General features: G+C 40.8%; 1 protein-coding gene across 3 annotated transcripts in view; it reads left to right on the top strand.

Moving 5' to 3' along the window:
- The window catches only part of LOC112567799 (deleted in malignant brain tumors 1 protein-like), a 50098-nt gene that overhangs the window by 11252 nt on the left and 21990 nt on the right, over positions 1-16856 (top strand). For all 3 annotated transcript variants that reach the window (XM_025244642.1, XM_025244643.1, XM_025244641.1), the window contains one exon: positions 1002-1174. In XM_025244642.1, coding sequence (XP_025100427.1) covers positions 1002-1174 — 173 coding nt within the window. The remainder of the gene's footprint in view (positions 1-1001; positions 1175-16856) is intronic.

Raw genomic sequence — 16856 nt, 5'->3', positions numbered from 1 at the left:
TTTCTGGACAATCAAACTTTAGAAGATCACTCTTTGGGACACTTGAAATGTCTCTTAGTTGGGGTTCGTCTGGATTCTTGTTACTAATGGACATACTGTAATATAGGTAAAGTGTTTTATGGTTTACTGAAAAATCGGCTGTGGTTCAACAATCATGAAAGAAGAGGAGAAGTCTTAATTCGCTGTATTACCTAGATTGTTTACAGTGTAAATTATTCTCGAAGATTTGACAGAGGAAAGAAAAGACTGTGTTACAGAGAATGGCTTTGTAATGTTGCTAATATTTATTAGTTAGATGGTTAGTAAAATGCATCACACTTACCTGTAAGCTAGATGTTTATATTTACTTACCCAGCAAAGTTCAGGTTAATGTCCAGGTATGTTTAACTGCATGTCTTTAAGTCCTGTACTTGGTTTCTGCACTCATTTTCCAACACTCTATGTTGTAATGTAATAAATATTGTTTTAATTTATTGTCTACATGTCGCATAATTTCAAAAGATTTCTAAAAATTAAGGTAGTAAAGAGACTGCGACGCTAAGTCTTAAAAAAAGTAAAAGGCTTTCACACAAAAAGTTTTCAAAATGTCCACAATAAAGAAGATAACAAAGATGTGTATTAAATAACCAGTAGAAACAAATCGAGAAAAGCTGATATAAATATGAAGGATGCTACAGACGCGGTGCTAAAACCACATCCAACCTGCCAATCTAGAAGAACAGTATGAGGAGGTTGGAGAGATATAGACGAAAGGAAGTGCACACCGCGATGGAATTGAGAATGAAAAACAAGAGGAGAAAAGTCTAAAGCAGCAACCACACCAACAGCGTCAGCAGCATTCACATGATATAAAACTGAGGGTTGATCTGTGGCAAGTGCTGTGTGTGTCGGCGCGCGAGCTTGCATACATGTTTATACAAACTGTAGTCTGTATTTAGTGTAAAGAGTATGTTAATTTTCAATATTTATATCTTCTCCTGTTCGTTTCTAATGTCGGACAGCACAACAGCAGTAGCCGTGGTTACAATTAAGTACGGAGCAGGCTCTGGTCCTATTCTGTTAGATAACCTGCAGTGTGTGGGGAACGAAACCAGCCTGGAGCAGTGTGAATACTCGGGGCTCTACAGACACAGCTGTGGACACTGGCAGGATGTCGGCGTCATGTGCAACATTAGTAAGCAGACTAGTGATGTTTACAGCTACTCCATCATTTGATTTAACTTGTTGAGTATGGTGTTGCTAAGAACTGCTCTATTAGCTTGGAAGTACTGTTCTTTGATTAAAAAAAAAAAAGCTTACAAATCAAGTTCGTTCCAAGGAGTTTAAGACAAATAGCAGATTATTATTATCATTATGATTTCCGCATTATTATTATCGTCATTATTGTCGTCAGTATTATCGTCATTATCTTCGTCATTATCATTGGCATTATTATTATAATAAGTATTATTACAATTATTATCATTATTTTATTATTATCATTAGTAGTATTAACAATATTAGTATTATTATTATTATCCTGTGCAACACCATACAGCAATTATATTAGAAAGTTATTATTATGTTTCTACAGAATTATAACATTCTGTTTTCTTTGGTGATAACAAATAATAGCTTGCTGGTTTCACGTTTACGTTACGAACTCTTTCCTTTTCTTTAGACTATTAACGCTTTGGACATGCCATTACATTACTATGCGACTGTTGTTGGTGGTAATGACCCCGGGGTCTTGACTTTCTCTTGTAAGAATCATAACTTCCCCTTTGTAAGAACCAACTTCGAGAGTGAGCTGTGTTCATGGAGGTGACATCGTGTTTTAGAGCTCCCGTTAAAATTTCCGATTTATGGAAAATTACTATTGTTTTGGCTTAATTGTGCTGTGTATTTACATCTTCTGAGAGGGTTTGCTGTTTACTGTATTGATTCACTGGATATATGCTTTTTTTCATGTGTTTGTGTGGAATTGATTTGGATTATTCGACTTTTTCTTCTGTCGCATTGCCTCTGTGTTTCACAAGGCTGTGTTGATCTCCTTGCTCAGTGTTGGTGACGTGTTTATCTGCTATGTCTTTCCGAGGCAAGGCGAAGAAGAGTTTGTTTTCGTCGCCCTGTTCAGAAGAAGAAGAAACTTCAAAGAAACTGAAACTAAAACCTGTGACACCATCACCATCTTCATTATCATTATCGTCTGTTACACCACCCTCTGTGCGTGTTGACAGTATGTCTTCAGCCTGTCCATCAACGCTACAAGCTGCAGAGCACTTTGGTGTCGATCCCTCGTCATTTCAGGACAAAATCCTTTCAAAGGTGAATGAAGCGCTATCGATTTTTAAACCTGTGAGCGGCGATGAAAGCGACCAAATCGGAAAAATGATCCCTATACTTGCGACAGCCTTGTCTGTGGTAGTAGGGGAGGTAATCAAAGGTGTGACAGCTGAGTTGGATAGTCGCCTTCACAGAGTCGCCTTGTTGCAGGCCCAACAGCAGCCAGCAACTGAAAAATTGTTGGCTGCTGTACGGACACTTACTTACGAAAATGACAGACTGCATCAGTACAGCCGTCGAGAGTCAGTCAGAGTTTTTGGTATCCCACAGGATGCGGGAGAGACAGCGGAAGAGGTGGAGCGAAAAGCTATCAAAGTTTTCAACGATGCCGGAGTAGTTGTGTCTGTTGCCGACATAGCTGTGGCTCATCGCGCTGGGAAGATGGCTAGAGGAACTCGACCGGTGTTGGTCAAGTTTGTTTCCAGGCGAAAACGAAACGAAATCATGGCAAAGAAAAAGAACCTAAAAGGTAAACCCGGCTATGAGCAAACTTTCATTAATGATGATATCACCCCTCTACGTGCCCGACTTCTTGGGCAAGTCAAGAGACTGGGCTACATGGCGTGGACTGTGGACGGAAAGATAATGTGTACGAAGAAATCCCCTCCAGGACTGCCCCCCGAAGATCGCCCAAAGCCAATAGTAATAGAGACACCAGACGATCTCTTTAAGCTTGGAGTGAAAGTCATCGACTATGCGTCTCTCGGCCTGGGGTATCTATCCGAAGCGGGTGCTTCTTGTGGATGTGAGGATGAAACCCCTATGATAAGCCAACAGGCATAGGCTGGCCCAAGGGGGCATAACTCTGTGCTTCCTCAACCAGCTACCCAACAATGCGATGACCACTTGCGACTGCCCGATGCAGATCAGGACATTTCAATACTTTATGATAATTCGCCCAAACACACTAGTATGACTAGCTATGAATCTCCAGCCAGATTAAAAGATGATGACTGCAGCAGCACGAAACTGGCAAGCATGCACCTACGCTTCTTATCTCTGAATGTTTGTGGGCTCACCGCAAAGAAAAAGTTTCCGGAATTATATGATGTAATTTCTAAAATAGACATTGCTTGTCTTCTAGAAACCAAACTAGACGACTTTGATCAGGTCGACCTGGCTGGTTTTACATGTTTCATGAAAAACAGAAGAGGTTTTAGATACAGATCCGGAGGTGTAGCACTACTTGTTCGTAACGAGTTGTTGAGACACATTAAGATTGTTGAGAACGCTGACTTTACCAGTAGAATAGATGCTAACCTTCTGAAGTATTATCGTCTTGTCCAGCACCCAGTTGCAGACAACGGCTTGTTTTTTGAAATAAGTGTTCCATGTAAAGAGAAATCTCAAACTCTTGTTGGTGCTGCAGTGTATGTGCCACCTGAAAACTCTGTTTATAGTAACAGACTAGCTTTTCAAGAAATAGAAGAGACGTTAGCAAATTGGGACAGTGAATATGTATTACTATTTGGAGATTTCAATGCTAGGACAGGAATAATTCCAGATTTTATTAACTCTGATGATAATGGTGTTGATGACAATGCACTTACTGCTACAACCACTGATCTGATGGAAACTTTTGGCATAAATAAATCAAGGTACTCTAGGGACAATTAGGGTGTAAACAATTTTGGACATTCTTTGCTTGAACTTTGTATAAGTGAAGGCATATTGATTGTAAACGGCAGGGCCGGAAAGGATGATAACGTAGGCAATTTTACATGTAAAGGGCTGAGTGTAGTTGATTATGCAATTGCCTCCCCTTATATTTTTCCATATTTAGCAGAGTTTTCTATTGGTGAATTTAATGAGTGTATTTCTGATGTTCATAGCCCTCTCTACCTGACATTAATTTTTGATATCAATCATCACAATGTTGAGAATATTAAGTATAAACCAAACAACCAGAAAAGCATACCATGTGGTTCAAGTAGACCAGTCTGGAGGCAGGAACTTTTCTCCAATGTTTTTTAATAGTATCAACGAGGAAACATGTCTGTGAGTTAGCTGTCTTATTAAATAAACTATTGGAAAATGTCCATGATGTTACAGAGGATAATGTAAATGAAGTGTCTGAAAAACTAACTGATATAATTTTGTCCGCAGCAGAAATGTCTTGTATGATAAATACTCATCAGCATAAGAAGAAATCTATTAAAGTTAATAATAAAGGGCAACTACCCTGGTTTGATAATGAATGTAGACAAAAACGTAAAGAGCTCCGGAAAGCCAAGCGAACCAATTATAACATTAAACAAGCTTTTAAAAACTATAAATTTACTTTAAGAAAGAAGTACGAAAAATACAGAAGCCATTTACACAAGAAGCTACGAACTATGCGATGCAAAAACCCTAAGTCATTTTGGAAGCTTCTTAACTCGTCTGGTACAAATAGGAATATAGTGGACAATATACCATCCCTTGAGGAATTTGTGCCATTTTGAAAAACTAGGAAACATTCCTGATGAGGATATCCTACCTGATACATGCCCCTTAGATATAAATGGTGATTTAATTATTAATGACTCATTGGATAAAGAGATATCTACTGACGATGTACAATCAGGTATTGGTAGGTTAAAAAACAATAAGGCTTGTGGGGTTGAAATGATTTTAAATGAATTTCTCAAAGCCTCTTCTCCAAAATTAGTAAGCATATTAACATCATTGTTCAACCTTGTTCTACAGTCTGGTAAGGTTCCAGAAGCTTGGTCTATTGGAATAATCTGCCCACTGTATAAGGGTAAAGGTGACACTTTAAATGTTGATAATTATAGAGGAATAACCATATTGAGCTGCATTGGAAAGCTATTTACCAGTATCATTAACGCAAGGTTATACACCTTTTTGGAAGTCAACAATCTACTAGGACAAGAACAGGCAGGCTTCAGAAAAAATAACTCCACTGTCGACCATATTTTTGCGTTGCATTGCCTGATTGATATTTATCTAAAGTGCAAGAAAAGACTGCTATGCACTTTCATTGATTACAGGAAGGCCTTTGACAATGTACAAAGGCATATACTGTGGGAAAAATTGATTAGCCATGGCATAGGCGGGAAAGTGTTAAACATAATAAAAGATATTTACCATAAGGCAAAGTCCTGTGTTAAAACACAGTATGGACTATCCTCTTTCTTCACCTGTAATGTTGGAGTACGGCAGGGAGAAAACCTGTCGCCTGTACTTTTCTCATTGTTTTTAAATGACTTAAAAGAATTTCTTTCTCAGTATGTTGATGGTCTGGTATTACCTCACACCCTAGCTAATGAACATGATTTTTGCAATGCTGGTCATTATCTGTACTTATTCCTGCTTTTGTATGCTGATGATACTGTTATACTTGCTGAAACTGCCAGTGATATGCAGAAAGCATTAGATGCTTTAAATGTTTACTGCAAAAAATATGGCCTTCAACTAAACACTGAAAAAACACAAACTATGATTTTCTCACGTGGAAAGATTAGAAAAGTTCCACATCTTTCCTTCAATGGAAAAACAATTGAGGTGGTATGGGAGTATAAGTACCTAGGAACAGTTTTTAATTATAATAACAAATTTAATAAGGCTATAAAATTACAGTGTGTACTGGCAAACAAAGCTATGTTTTCATTGATTAAGAAATGTAGAAAACTAGACTTGCCTTTAGACACTCAAATTAACCTATTTGACAGTTGTATAAAACCTATCTTGTTGTATGGAAGTGAAATTTGGGCTTTTGAATCTCTTGATATGTGTGATAGGATGCAACCGAGATTTTTGAAAATGTTATTAAATGTGAAAACTAGCACGCCAACATGTATGGTGTTGGGTGAACTGGGCACTTTTCCTGTGTCAATTTTTGCAAAGTGTAGGTTACTGTGTTTTTGGTATAGATTATACATGGAACATAACTCTGGAACCCCTAAACTATCTGTTCTCTTGTTTCATCTGTGCAATTCTCTAGCTGATAGCCCACTATGTAAACCTTCCTGGGTTAGCTATGTACGTTCACTATTAGATTCCTTAGGTTTTTCCACTTTTTGGAAATTTGGCTGTAGTTTTTCTCCCTTTAATTTTAAAAACATTGTAATGCAACGTCTAAAGGATCAATTTATTCAAAAATGGAAACAAGAAATATATACAAATGAGATTTGCACCGCTTACAGAATGTTTAAAGAATATTTCATTTTCGAGAACTATTTAATAGACCTGCCACCAGCTCTGAGATCAAACTTAATAAAATTTAGTTTAAGCTGTCATAAACTCCCTATTCAGCAATTAAGATATAGCGGTATACCGAGATATTTAAGAACATGTCCATTGTGTAATTTAGATGAGGTAGGCGATGAATGTCATTATTTGTTTGTGTGTACCCACCATTTTTTGGTTGCCTCGCGGAGAACTCTACTTCCGGTGTGTTTTGTATATCATCCGGGTGAATTTGGGTTTCAGCAGCTGATGAGTGTTGGTTCCAGGCGTGTGCTTGCTGACTTGAGCAAATTTGTTCAAACGGTGTTTTCATTGTTTGGATGATCTGTATGTATTTATACGTGGTGCCATGTGTCTAATTGCATGTGTTTGCTATGTTGTCGTCACCTGTAGTGAGTTTGTTGCTGCGATGGAGTTGTCATTGTGTTTTTTGTGATTGTGAGGTTATGGCTAAAAATGCCCCTGGGCTTATAGCCATTAAATAAAATGTTCAAATGTTCAAAAACAAAAGTCGATCATAGTATTCTGACTGCTCTTCCTTTTGTTATTATATTTAATGACTAATGTCTTGATAGAAACTTTTAACTTGTTCATTACTGACATCTTTTTTGTTAGGGGACAGCCAGTCTAGATGTGATTAAAGAAATTAAATTTTCAGTAAATTTAGAGCTCCTACGTTTTCGTAATCAGCATTTTTGCCATGAAATCCATATAATTATCAGATTTTTTTTTTATTCAGGACCTTTATTCAGAAATGCTCTGAAAAGAAATCTATGCTCCCAGCTTCAAGTTACCTTCATTTAAAAAAATGTATCTTTAGAAAATTTTTTATTGCTGACCTATAAAAACTCTTTTCTTTTTTATTGCATTGCCTAATTTAAAACAATCTTAAATAGATGTTGCAAACGTTTTTGAAAGTCTTCACAAAATTCTTTATCAGACGTATCTTAATGTAAAGAGGAGGTCAGCATAGATTGCTGAGATTTTCAAGAGAAATTTTTTTTGTCAGGGTTAGTTTTTTGGCACATACTACTGGGCGCTGAGACCTTGAATAGTTACCGTAACACGGGTATCCTTAGGAAGCACAGATAGTTGGTGAACTAGTTTTCACATCGATAAACCAGTATCTGTTAGATCACCATAGATACTTTAACAATTTATCTATTACACTTTATGGCAAATCAAGTTGTTTTCATTGCTGAGGTTTGTCGCCTGGTAAAGTTGTAAAGTTGCGGCGCTGCGGTCGACGTCCAGTGTCTTGTCAGTCACAGACACACCATCATTGTAAGTCTTCATCACCAGAGTCAACGCTCCTAATACTGAAAAGGAACTACAAGACCTTAACAAGGTGACTGAGATAGGTCGAACTGATATGTAATAGGGACCAGCACTCAAAAGAGCAAAATTATGGTCAATTGAAGCAGCATCTATATACACGGGGTACAGCTCGAATGTTAAGTAGCTTTTAAATATTTGAGAGCCACCCTTTCGTAGGACGGTGTGAAGGACCAGTCCGTGCCTCTATGTGGTTAGGTTATTTTAACCCCTTCACTGTTAATGAACTGCAAAGGTAGATAACATGTAATGGAGAGTAAATGAGAATGTCAGCTGGAATAGGGTTAACCGTGACACGAAATATTTAGTGAACACTGTTCAACCGTACTATTTTTGGCGGGAATGAGTTTGGTACAGGACTAAGGCTAGAGATGGCGAAGGAAGAAGACGAACAAAGGCGACGATTTATAAATCTCTCGAGTGAGATCATTTAAGAGCGTAGAGCAGGGTAGTAGCGATCGAAGCTGGATGTGGCATGAGACTAACCCTGTGTGTAAACTCGCCTACATGAAGTATGACATTTTGTTAGTGTTTTTATTTATGGAAGGGTAATGCAACTCACGTAGAATTTAAAGTTGTAAACACGAACATACGAGAGAAAGTTGTGTGGATTAGAGAATATGGTTGACAATAGAGGTATAGTGTAAGCTCGAGTTAGTTTTTTGTTCGTGTACGGGTGTTGGAGACCTTTTGAAGGAGGAAGAATCACCTCCCTAGACCATTCCTAGAGTGCCCTCTGTCCAACACTCAGCAGTGTGTGGGCTCGGTGCACCGTTGCTCTCGTGACGTCACTTTGGGGTACCGCTGCTGTGACACCGCCATTGTGTACGGCTTAGTGTCAACCGTTGCTGAGTTACACAGAGTGACCAAAGAGTTTCTTATCCTGTCTGTGAAGGAAACATCACTTCGAATGGGTTACAATTGTGATTTGTGTTATTTGTATTCTGACTGACTGTGGATGTGAAGGAGGACAACAGTAGTATAGGTATGTTGAATCCATCCCCCATGAGGTGCACCGGAAGAGGGTGCCATCACGTGGGGATCCGCCCCTTCCGGTCACGCGGTGGTTCCGATCACGCGGTGCTTCCGGCGGAAGGTGTACGAGTTGTGCGCCCCTGGCACGAGTGGTCTCCACCTTACTGAAAGTGGGCGGGGTTAGGCGTCCAGGTAGCCTGCCCATGGTACGAGTGGTCTGCCGCTGGAGGCGTGCGAGTAGCCTGCCCCTGGTACGAGTGGTTTGCCCCTTGGATGCGAACGAGTAGCCTGCCGCTGGTACAAGTGGCCTCCACCTGGATGCGCGAGAGGAGTAGTAGGGCGCCCATGATGATGATGATGATGATGATGTAGTTTTGTAGCGCGCTAATTTCCACATCACAAAGATGCGCTCAATGCGCGGTGATCCCAGCAGCCACCAAACTGCAGGTCAAATGAAAACTTCAAAAAAGTTTAAACAAGTGAGTCTTCAGATTTTTCTTGAAAGATGCAATACTATCAGACTCCTTGGTCGAAAGGGGAAGCGAGTTCCACAAAAGCGGGGCTACATTGGAGAAGGATCTGAAACCCGCAGTCTTCTTGTTAGCATTGCCTGACTGAACACTCGGTCGTTCAAGTCTGAAGTGGGCTGCTGAACGAAGGTTCCGCTGGGGTTGGTAACAGCGAATGAGTTCTTGTAGATAGACAGGCGCAAGGTCGTGAAGACAGCCATAGGTTAAGGTTAACAATTTGTGCTCAATTCTCTTCTCCACAGGAAGCCAATGTAGGTCACGTAGTACAGGAGTAATATGGTCAGTTGTTTTCTTTCCTGCAACTATCCTCGCAGCCGTATTTTGCACTCGCTGTAGCCTCGACAACTCGCTCTTTGAAATCCCCCAGAGGCAGCTGTTGGCAAAGTCTAATGTAGAACCGATGAGGGACACAGCAACTGCATTTGCAGTCTTCTTATTAAGACTGGGTCGGAGTCGTCCAAGAGTGCGGATATGGAAATAACATGCCTTGACTACAGAACTGACATGATCAGACATAGTTAGAAGATTGTCAACATAGAGTCCAAGGTTCCGTACGGAGCTGGAGAGGGGGATTCTAGCTTGACCCACTTGGATGGAGTCTAGAGAGACTTTACTAAGGCTAAGCTTGGAACCACATAGCATCGCCTCTGTCTTCTCATCATTAAGCTTGAGTTTATTCCTCAGCATCCATGACTTGACCTCTAAGCAACAATCTTCTACAGCACAAACTGCCTCACGCACCGACTCACTGTCAGTACTAAATGAAAAATAGAGTTCAGTGTCATCTGCAAACATCTTACGGTTTTACATGGCACGAGTGGTTTGCCCCTGGAGGCGAGAGAGAGAGAGTAGCTTGCCCCTGGCACAAGGCCGTCTTTCTGACCTTTTTGGACCGTCGTCCGCCATGTTGTTTGTTTGTCTGTTAAATAAGTGTGTTGAAAAGGCAGTAAGACCGTTTGTTGATAGGGACTGGCGTGGGGGGGGGGGAATTGTTGTTTTACGCCGTGTCAGCAACTGAGGCTATACTACGGCAAGCAGCCAGCCCTGTAAACAGATGCCACGTGCAGAGAAGGAACAGCGTGCCCGAGACAAGAAATGAACTCTGGGCAGCCAACCTTCACTGTATTGGTGACAGGCGCCACCGGACCGCTGACTGGCGTGGGGGGACAATGTTTTGTTTTATTGATTAAACATCCCGTGGTGTTGTGTCTCATCTGCCTCGGATCAACTGCAACAGCAACAACAACAATACCGTTAATTTATATATATATAAATTACAAAGAGCCCGTTTCGTCAAAGCTTAGAAAAGTACTAACATGATCAAAAGCGCGTAAAAGAGCGCCATGGTCTCTGTCGTACCTTAATAAACTTTGTGTCCACCAGTCGCCACGAGGAGGCAGAGCTCTGTTTGACTGGCAAAAATAGTGTTGGCACGTGTAGAAAGAAGAAAAAAGAAAAACGAAAACTTTTAAATCCAAAACGGCCCAAAAAGAAGAAAAGCTGTATCGCAGTCTGACATGGAGCATAAGCAGTCAATCACAGCTATTTTTTTTTTTAAATATCTAAGGGAACTGTTGTCACCCCATCAGCGAGGACCTTTCGGTTGGTGTACAAGTACGATAAGGAATTTTGATGTTGAGTGTAAGTGAACATGGATTTTCCATCGGTTTTAAATCCGGTGTTGTAGCCACCGCTGGCTTGTTGCGTGCTCAAAACGTTTTTAAAATCGTGTTGATCGAGTTGGTTTTGATGTTTGTTTAGCCCTTTGGTGGAAAGTTTGATTGTGTTGCCGAAACAAATGTAAGTCTTACTGCAGAGAGCTACGATGCCATCGCCTGTGTACTCTGTTTTAAACAAGCCCGGTGTGCGTTTGTCGTCGCGAATGCGTTGTAGACAGTCGGGACAGAGAGAAGGATCCCAGGGCTGGTCGCTTGTTTTGGTGTAAACAAAGTCTCGTTGGTGTTTGTCGCATGCTTGCCCTGGGAACCACAGGGTGTATTTTTCATAAAAGTCTCTTTTTAACTCTGGACGAACGGCGTCTTCGAAGCGAGGTGCAGCCAAAGCCATGTAGAGCGAATCCGTGTCCACCTCGCACAGCTGAAAGTTGCTGCGGTCCACGTACTTGTCCACGCAGTCGTAGTAAAACTGAAGCACTTGGACGGCGAGCGGGAAGGTGAGTAGGCAATTTGTTTCTGGGGTTCACACCGCTAAACACGCGTCTGGCATAAATGTCCGAGGCTAAAACGTCTGCAATCTCGCGCGTGTTCATTTTCTTGTAGTACAAAAATAATATAAAAAAAATAGGGCTTCTCACGCCGAAAAGTCTGTCAACATCTGACGACTGCGGTCAATTTCAATCATGCTGTCGAGTTCGCCAAAGACAATGACATGGACAGGGTGAGGTAAAGGGTCGCTAAACTTAAGCTCCAGTCGAAGCGCGCCGCTCTTGATCAACTCAAACTCGCCCTTTCCCAAAAACGTGTTTTTCGAAAATCCCAACACTCGCTGCAGCACCGGACTCATTCGAATCATCGTGTTTTCCTCGTGGATTCTAAGGAGCGTGGTCTTGAAGGCGCGTTCGTACTCGAGCCACATTCGTTTTTCTTTGAGCACAGGGTCCCCGTGTGCTCGCTGAAAGTTTTTCTGAGCCGCCGAGTTGACAAATCGCACAAAATACTCGCTCGACTCTTAAAGGCCACCTGCAATCTCGAGTCTTGGTTTCGCGGGACGTCTTTCCTCTAGGGTCAGCCCCTTATCAAAGGGTAAAACTTTTGTTTTATGATCCAAAGGGAGGAGCGCGGTAAAGTCGATCAAACATTCTCCCTTGGCCACGTTGAGATAAGAGTTGGGAAGCTGAATTTCTGACAGGCCCACTTCAAAGTCTCGTTCCAAGTCGATGGTTTGCGGTAGTTTGGTAAAATAGTGGCTAGCTGAGTTGTCTGGATAATATTGCAACGAGCTGTTGCTAGGAAGCGTCAGGTAAAACATGACGGTGAAAGCGTTTATTTGTTGTTGTATTTTTTTTCAGTGGGTGTACCGCGTAAGTGACACCTGTGAAATCCAAGAATTAAACGAATCATCGTAGCCGTACCATTTGACTAAATATTCTTTTTGACCAGCTGCCCCCGTCCGCTCGTTTAAAATGTTCTCGATTTGATATTTGTCTTTTGAGCCGACCTTTTGCAATTCTTGCGCGTAAAACCTTCCTCCTAATTTTTCGCCATGATCGTCTTTTAACACGTAGAATTGTAGATGCGGCTGACGGTAAAAAGTTCCTCCGTCCACGAAGGCAGGTAACCTTTTTTAAAGTTTCTTTTTGCTTTACTGATTCGCACCCGATCTCCAGGAGTCAACGCCTGTCTTTTTGTTCTTTTCTTTAAACGATTGGTTGTCGCACGCTGTGGTTCGCCGTACAACGACTGCCACACATCTTCCTGGTTGTCTGCGTTGACTTGTACGGGTGCTCTCTTGATGCTGCGATGATGCGAGCGATTGTAGGCCTGGACAAGTCGGGGTAAAACGTCTATAAACCTCAGCGTGTTTTTTCGCGTAAAATATCGCCATAGCTTTTCTTTCAAAGTCCTGTTAAAGCGTTCGGCGATGGCCGCCTTGACGTCTTCGTTTTCAGTCACAAAAAAGTCGACGCCAACCTCTTTTAAAAATTTTTGAAACGTTTGGTTTAAAAACTCTGTTCCTTTGTCCGTTTGGAGCTTTAGAGGTTTGCGACCCGATAAAAAAATTCGTCGAAAGGCACCCACCATCGTGGATCCTGACTTGCTTTTGAGAGGTTCCACCCAGGCAAACTTGCTAAAAACATCGATGCACATCAGCAGATAGGCGTACCCGTCGTTGTGTTGCTTTAATCGCTGAATGTCGATCAAATCTGCTTGCCATTGGTGATCGATTCCTCAAAGGATGATGCGCCGGCGTGCAAAGTGGTGACGCACGGGTTTGTGCAACGTGTACGTGTCTTGGTGACTCAACCATTACTTGACGACCCGCGGGTTTAACTTTGTGGCGCGAGCTAACGCGGCAACTCCTCCCAAAGCACCAGGGCTCCGGTGCATAGGCGGTCTTAACTCGAGTTAAGACCGCAGTTAAGCCAAGCACGCTGTCTTAACCTAAGACGCCTGCTAAGCGCGGTGCATGGGCGGTCTCAACTCGCTAAGCAAGCGGTCTTAGTCTTAAAATTTAAGACTGGTCCCCCCCAGGCTTAACTCCTTGCTTAGCCGCGACACGCTGCTTACGCATGACCGCACGGCGGCTTTCGTAGTAACAGTGGCGCTTGATCGTGTTGTTTACTGATTTGCCCTGCGTATACCATTGACAGATACAGATTTTTCACTACTTCAGCGATCCATCAAATCAATTTGAAATGTATGACGTCGATTTGTTTCATTGTTTTCGATTCCGTCGAGCGAACATAACAGTGGAAAATGATTTCGACCATCATTTTCAACGAAAAGACTCTATTCCGCCTTTGCTGCAGGTAAGACCATAGTCACCACCACTATATAAATATATAATTAATAAGTGTAATTGACAGCATTACGTTAAAAATATTTAATAATGTTAGAATGACATCAAAATATAGTTACACAATAAAACAATGGCGTATAACTTAAGACGGTGTTGACGACAGTGGGTGATGTTTGTTGTTATTATTGCTGCTCTCAGGTAAACATGAGACCACAAAACCAATACATTTTTGGAAAGGATAAAACTTGAACTTTGCAATAAAAGTAATGAAAATTTTCTACTTTCACTCTGGTGACAGCAATAATCCAAGAAAATTCACAGTTTGCTATCCTTGGCTCATTTGAGCAGAGGCACAATTCTGGCCCATCCACTGTGCTCCAAGTATTGTTTTAGAGTATTATTAACATTAACATTATTAAAAATTGATGTCATTGTATTTAAGTAAAACAACACAGAATAAAGTAGCAGAGCACCCAGAAACTCCGATATAGTTTGATTTAATACATGTTTATCAATTTGACAGGCAGTTCCTTGCAGTATGTCTCAAGTTGTAAGCATGTGGCTCAAGAGGTAAATAATCATAATAGGTTAATGTTCACATCGTCCTTTTTAACTAAAAATGGACAGTTTCGTTGAGATGTGAGTACTAAAATATATAAATCATTGGGGTCAATAATATTTCCTATGTCTTTTGCAGGTGATGGTGGCATTACAATTTTATGCAACAAGGCATAATGCAAGTTGTAGTGGCTGACACTTTTGGCATTGACATGGGATGAATATGGGAGACAGTAGCTACCCGCTGACTGATTGGCTTAGTATCCCCTTTTTTTAAAATGCAGACACTAGAGCCAAGGAAAAGTTCAACTGTGCCCACAGCTCAACAAGTGACACCATTAAGAGAACCAATGATGTTCTCAAAAATTGGTTCCATTTTCTTCAGGAACAACTATGGTAAATACTGTCTTTGCTTTGTCAGGGTTAAAATGCACAAGTTTTGCTTGTGGGCTGGTTAGTATGTGTCTTTACTCCATGTTGTAATATATTGCACCCTTTTGTTTGCATCATGGTTTAGAAATACATAAACTCCTCCCCTTTAATATCCAGTGCTCCAGAATATATTGTGTGACATCAGATACATCCCTGCCAAAGCAGCAAAAATCATCAGGTGTTCCATAGTGCTGTCATAATTTCTAACTGAATGGTCACAACATTTATTATTCAATTTGACTTTGGCTGAATAGCAGCATCCGCCTCAACCAGTTGGTCAACACTTTGAGCAGCCGGCATTACCAATTCATTTTCCATCTGTTTTTCCATGTAATATTTGTTACCTCAGCCTGTGCCAGATTTATTTTGATTTCCATCAATTGCGATTCTTTTTTAACACGATCAAGTTCACTGTCCAGGAGATACAAAGTTTTTCTTTCTTTAATCTTTGTTGTGGATTCTTTTGTATCATCAGGTATTTTGTTTTCTTCAGATGACTCAGTTGACGGATGGAATACTGGCTGCTTGGTACATCACCTGCTTGTTATCTTGCTTGTTATTCTTTGTGATGCAAAGTAACTATAAAAAGCAGTAATGTTGATATTTACTACATGCTGCTGGTGGGATTGTGAAGGACATGTTTTTCTCTTTAGAGTTAATATTTAGCACTTTTCACTGGACCCAGGTATTGCTATTTCAGAACTTGATAACATGCAACTGGTAAAGAATGTAGACACTGCACATCCATGTCACTCAGAAGCTGATCAGTGTCTACTGGAATCTAAACTGTAGAACACTGGTACTGTAACATGTATTAGACTTGTAGTTAAAACTGGTTAAATGTCCAAATTGACTGTGGATGTACAGACAAACCTGCTGTGTACACCTCCCCAATTATGTCATAGTCTATGTTTGGCACTTGAATTAAATAATTTATAATTTTAAGCCAGCTTTGGAAGTAAAGTACAAAAAACATTGGCGCTTTTCCTTAATATTTTATGTTTTGTTCAAACTTACCATCAGGAATATCTATGTGATATAAAGTACATTTTTAAATTTCCCATTTGAAAACATCGTCTGAAATGTTCAATTCCTTCTTGCTTGTTATGCAAGAAAATAATACATCTGCATATACTTCTAACAAAAGCATTTCCATTATTGAATTAGAAGATGGAACTGGGGTGTTCTACATAAGTACACATATTGCACCTCCTACATATGTCAATATTATTTTATTACTCTCCCCTATCATAAAAGACTTCTTGAGGAACCAGTGTAAATGATTCACCACCTGTCACAAAAACTAAATGAGAAATGTACCTAGTCATTTTAAATAACTGTATTTCGGATGGAAATATTTATTTTCTAAACCGGCTGTTGTGTGCTGACTATCGGCTTTTCATTTGCATTCTCTCGGTATCACAGACGTGAAAAACTAAGTCTTACACAGGTAAACAAAATGACTAACCTTCGATGTTTATGCCGTCCATCAGTTGTCTGCAATCATCTAAAATATTTATCACTTTCTCCGTTTATCACTGGTGTTCTGTGTGTTGCCCCCGCCCGTTGGTGATGTTTTTGACGACTGCGAGATGAAATTGTGGAAGATTTTAAATTGTTTCATTTCTTTCTTATTTCATCTTTTTTTTTTCTTTTTCTGTAAAGCCTCTTCCTCTCCCTGGTAACCTCCTCGATTAGACTAATAGTCGCTGTTCGCACATCTCTCCTTCGTTTCAACCATGGTGTGCAGACGAATTTCGCGGCTCGGCACCATCGCTGTAGCGCAGTTTCATTGGTGGAATATACGGTTGGCAAGGCCGCTCCCCGGACGAATTTATTTATATCGCCGACCTCGTAGAGACACCAGGGCTCCGGTGCATAGGCGGTCTTTAACTTTTCGTCTTAAGATGCCTTGCTTAACTCGCTTTTCGTCTTGGCTGAAGTTCGCGGTCTCATCCTGCTGCATGAGCGATCTCAGCCTTGCTTAGCTGAGAAACGGGTCACGGTCAGCCCGGCGGTCGAGGTCAGCGA

The sequence above is a fragment of the Pomacea canaliculata genome, linkage group LG7 (assembly GCF_003073045.1).
Source record: "Pomacea canaliculata isolate SZHN2017 linkage group LG7, ASM307304v1, whole genome shotgun sequence".
Classification (NCBI taxonomy): Eukaryota; Metazoa; Mollusca; class Gastropoda; order Architaenioglossa; family Ampullariidae; genus Pomacea; species Pomacea canaliculata.
Note: the sequence above shows the minus strand (reverse complement) of the source record. Positions and strands in the feature narration are given on the sequence as shown.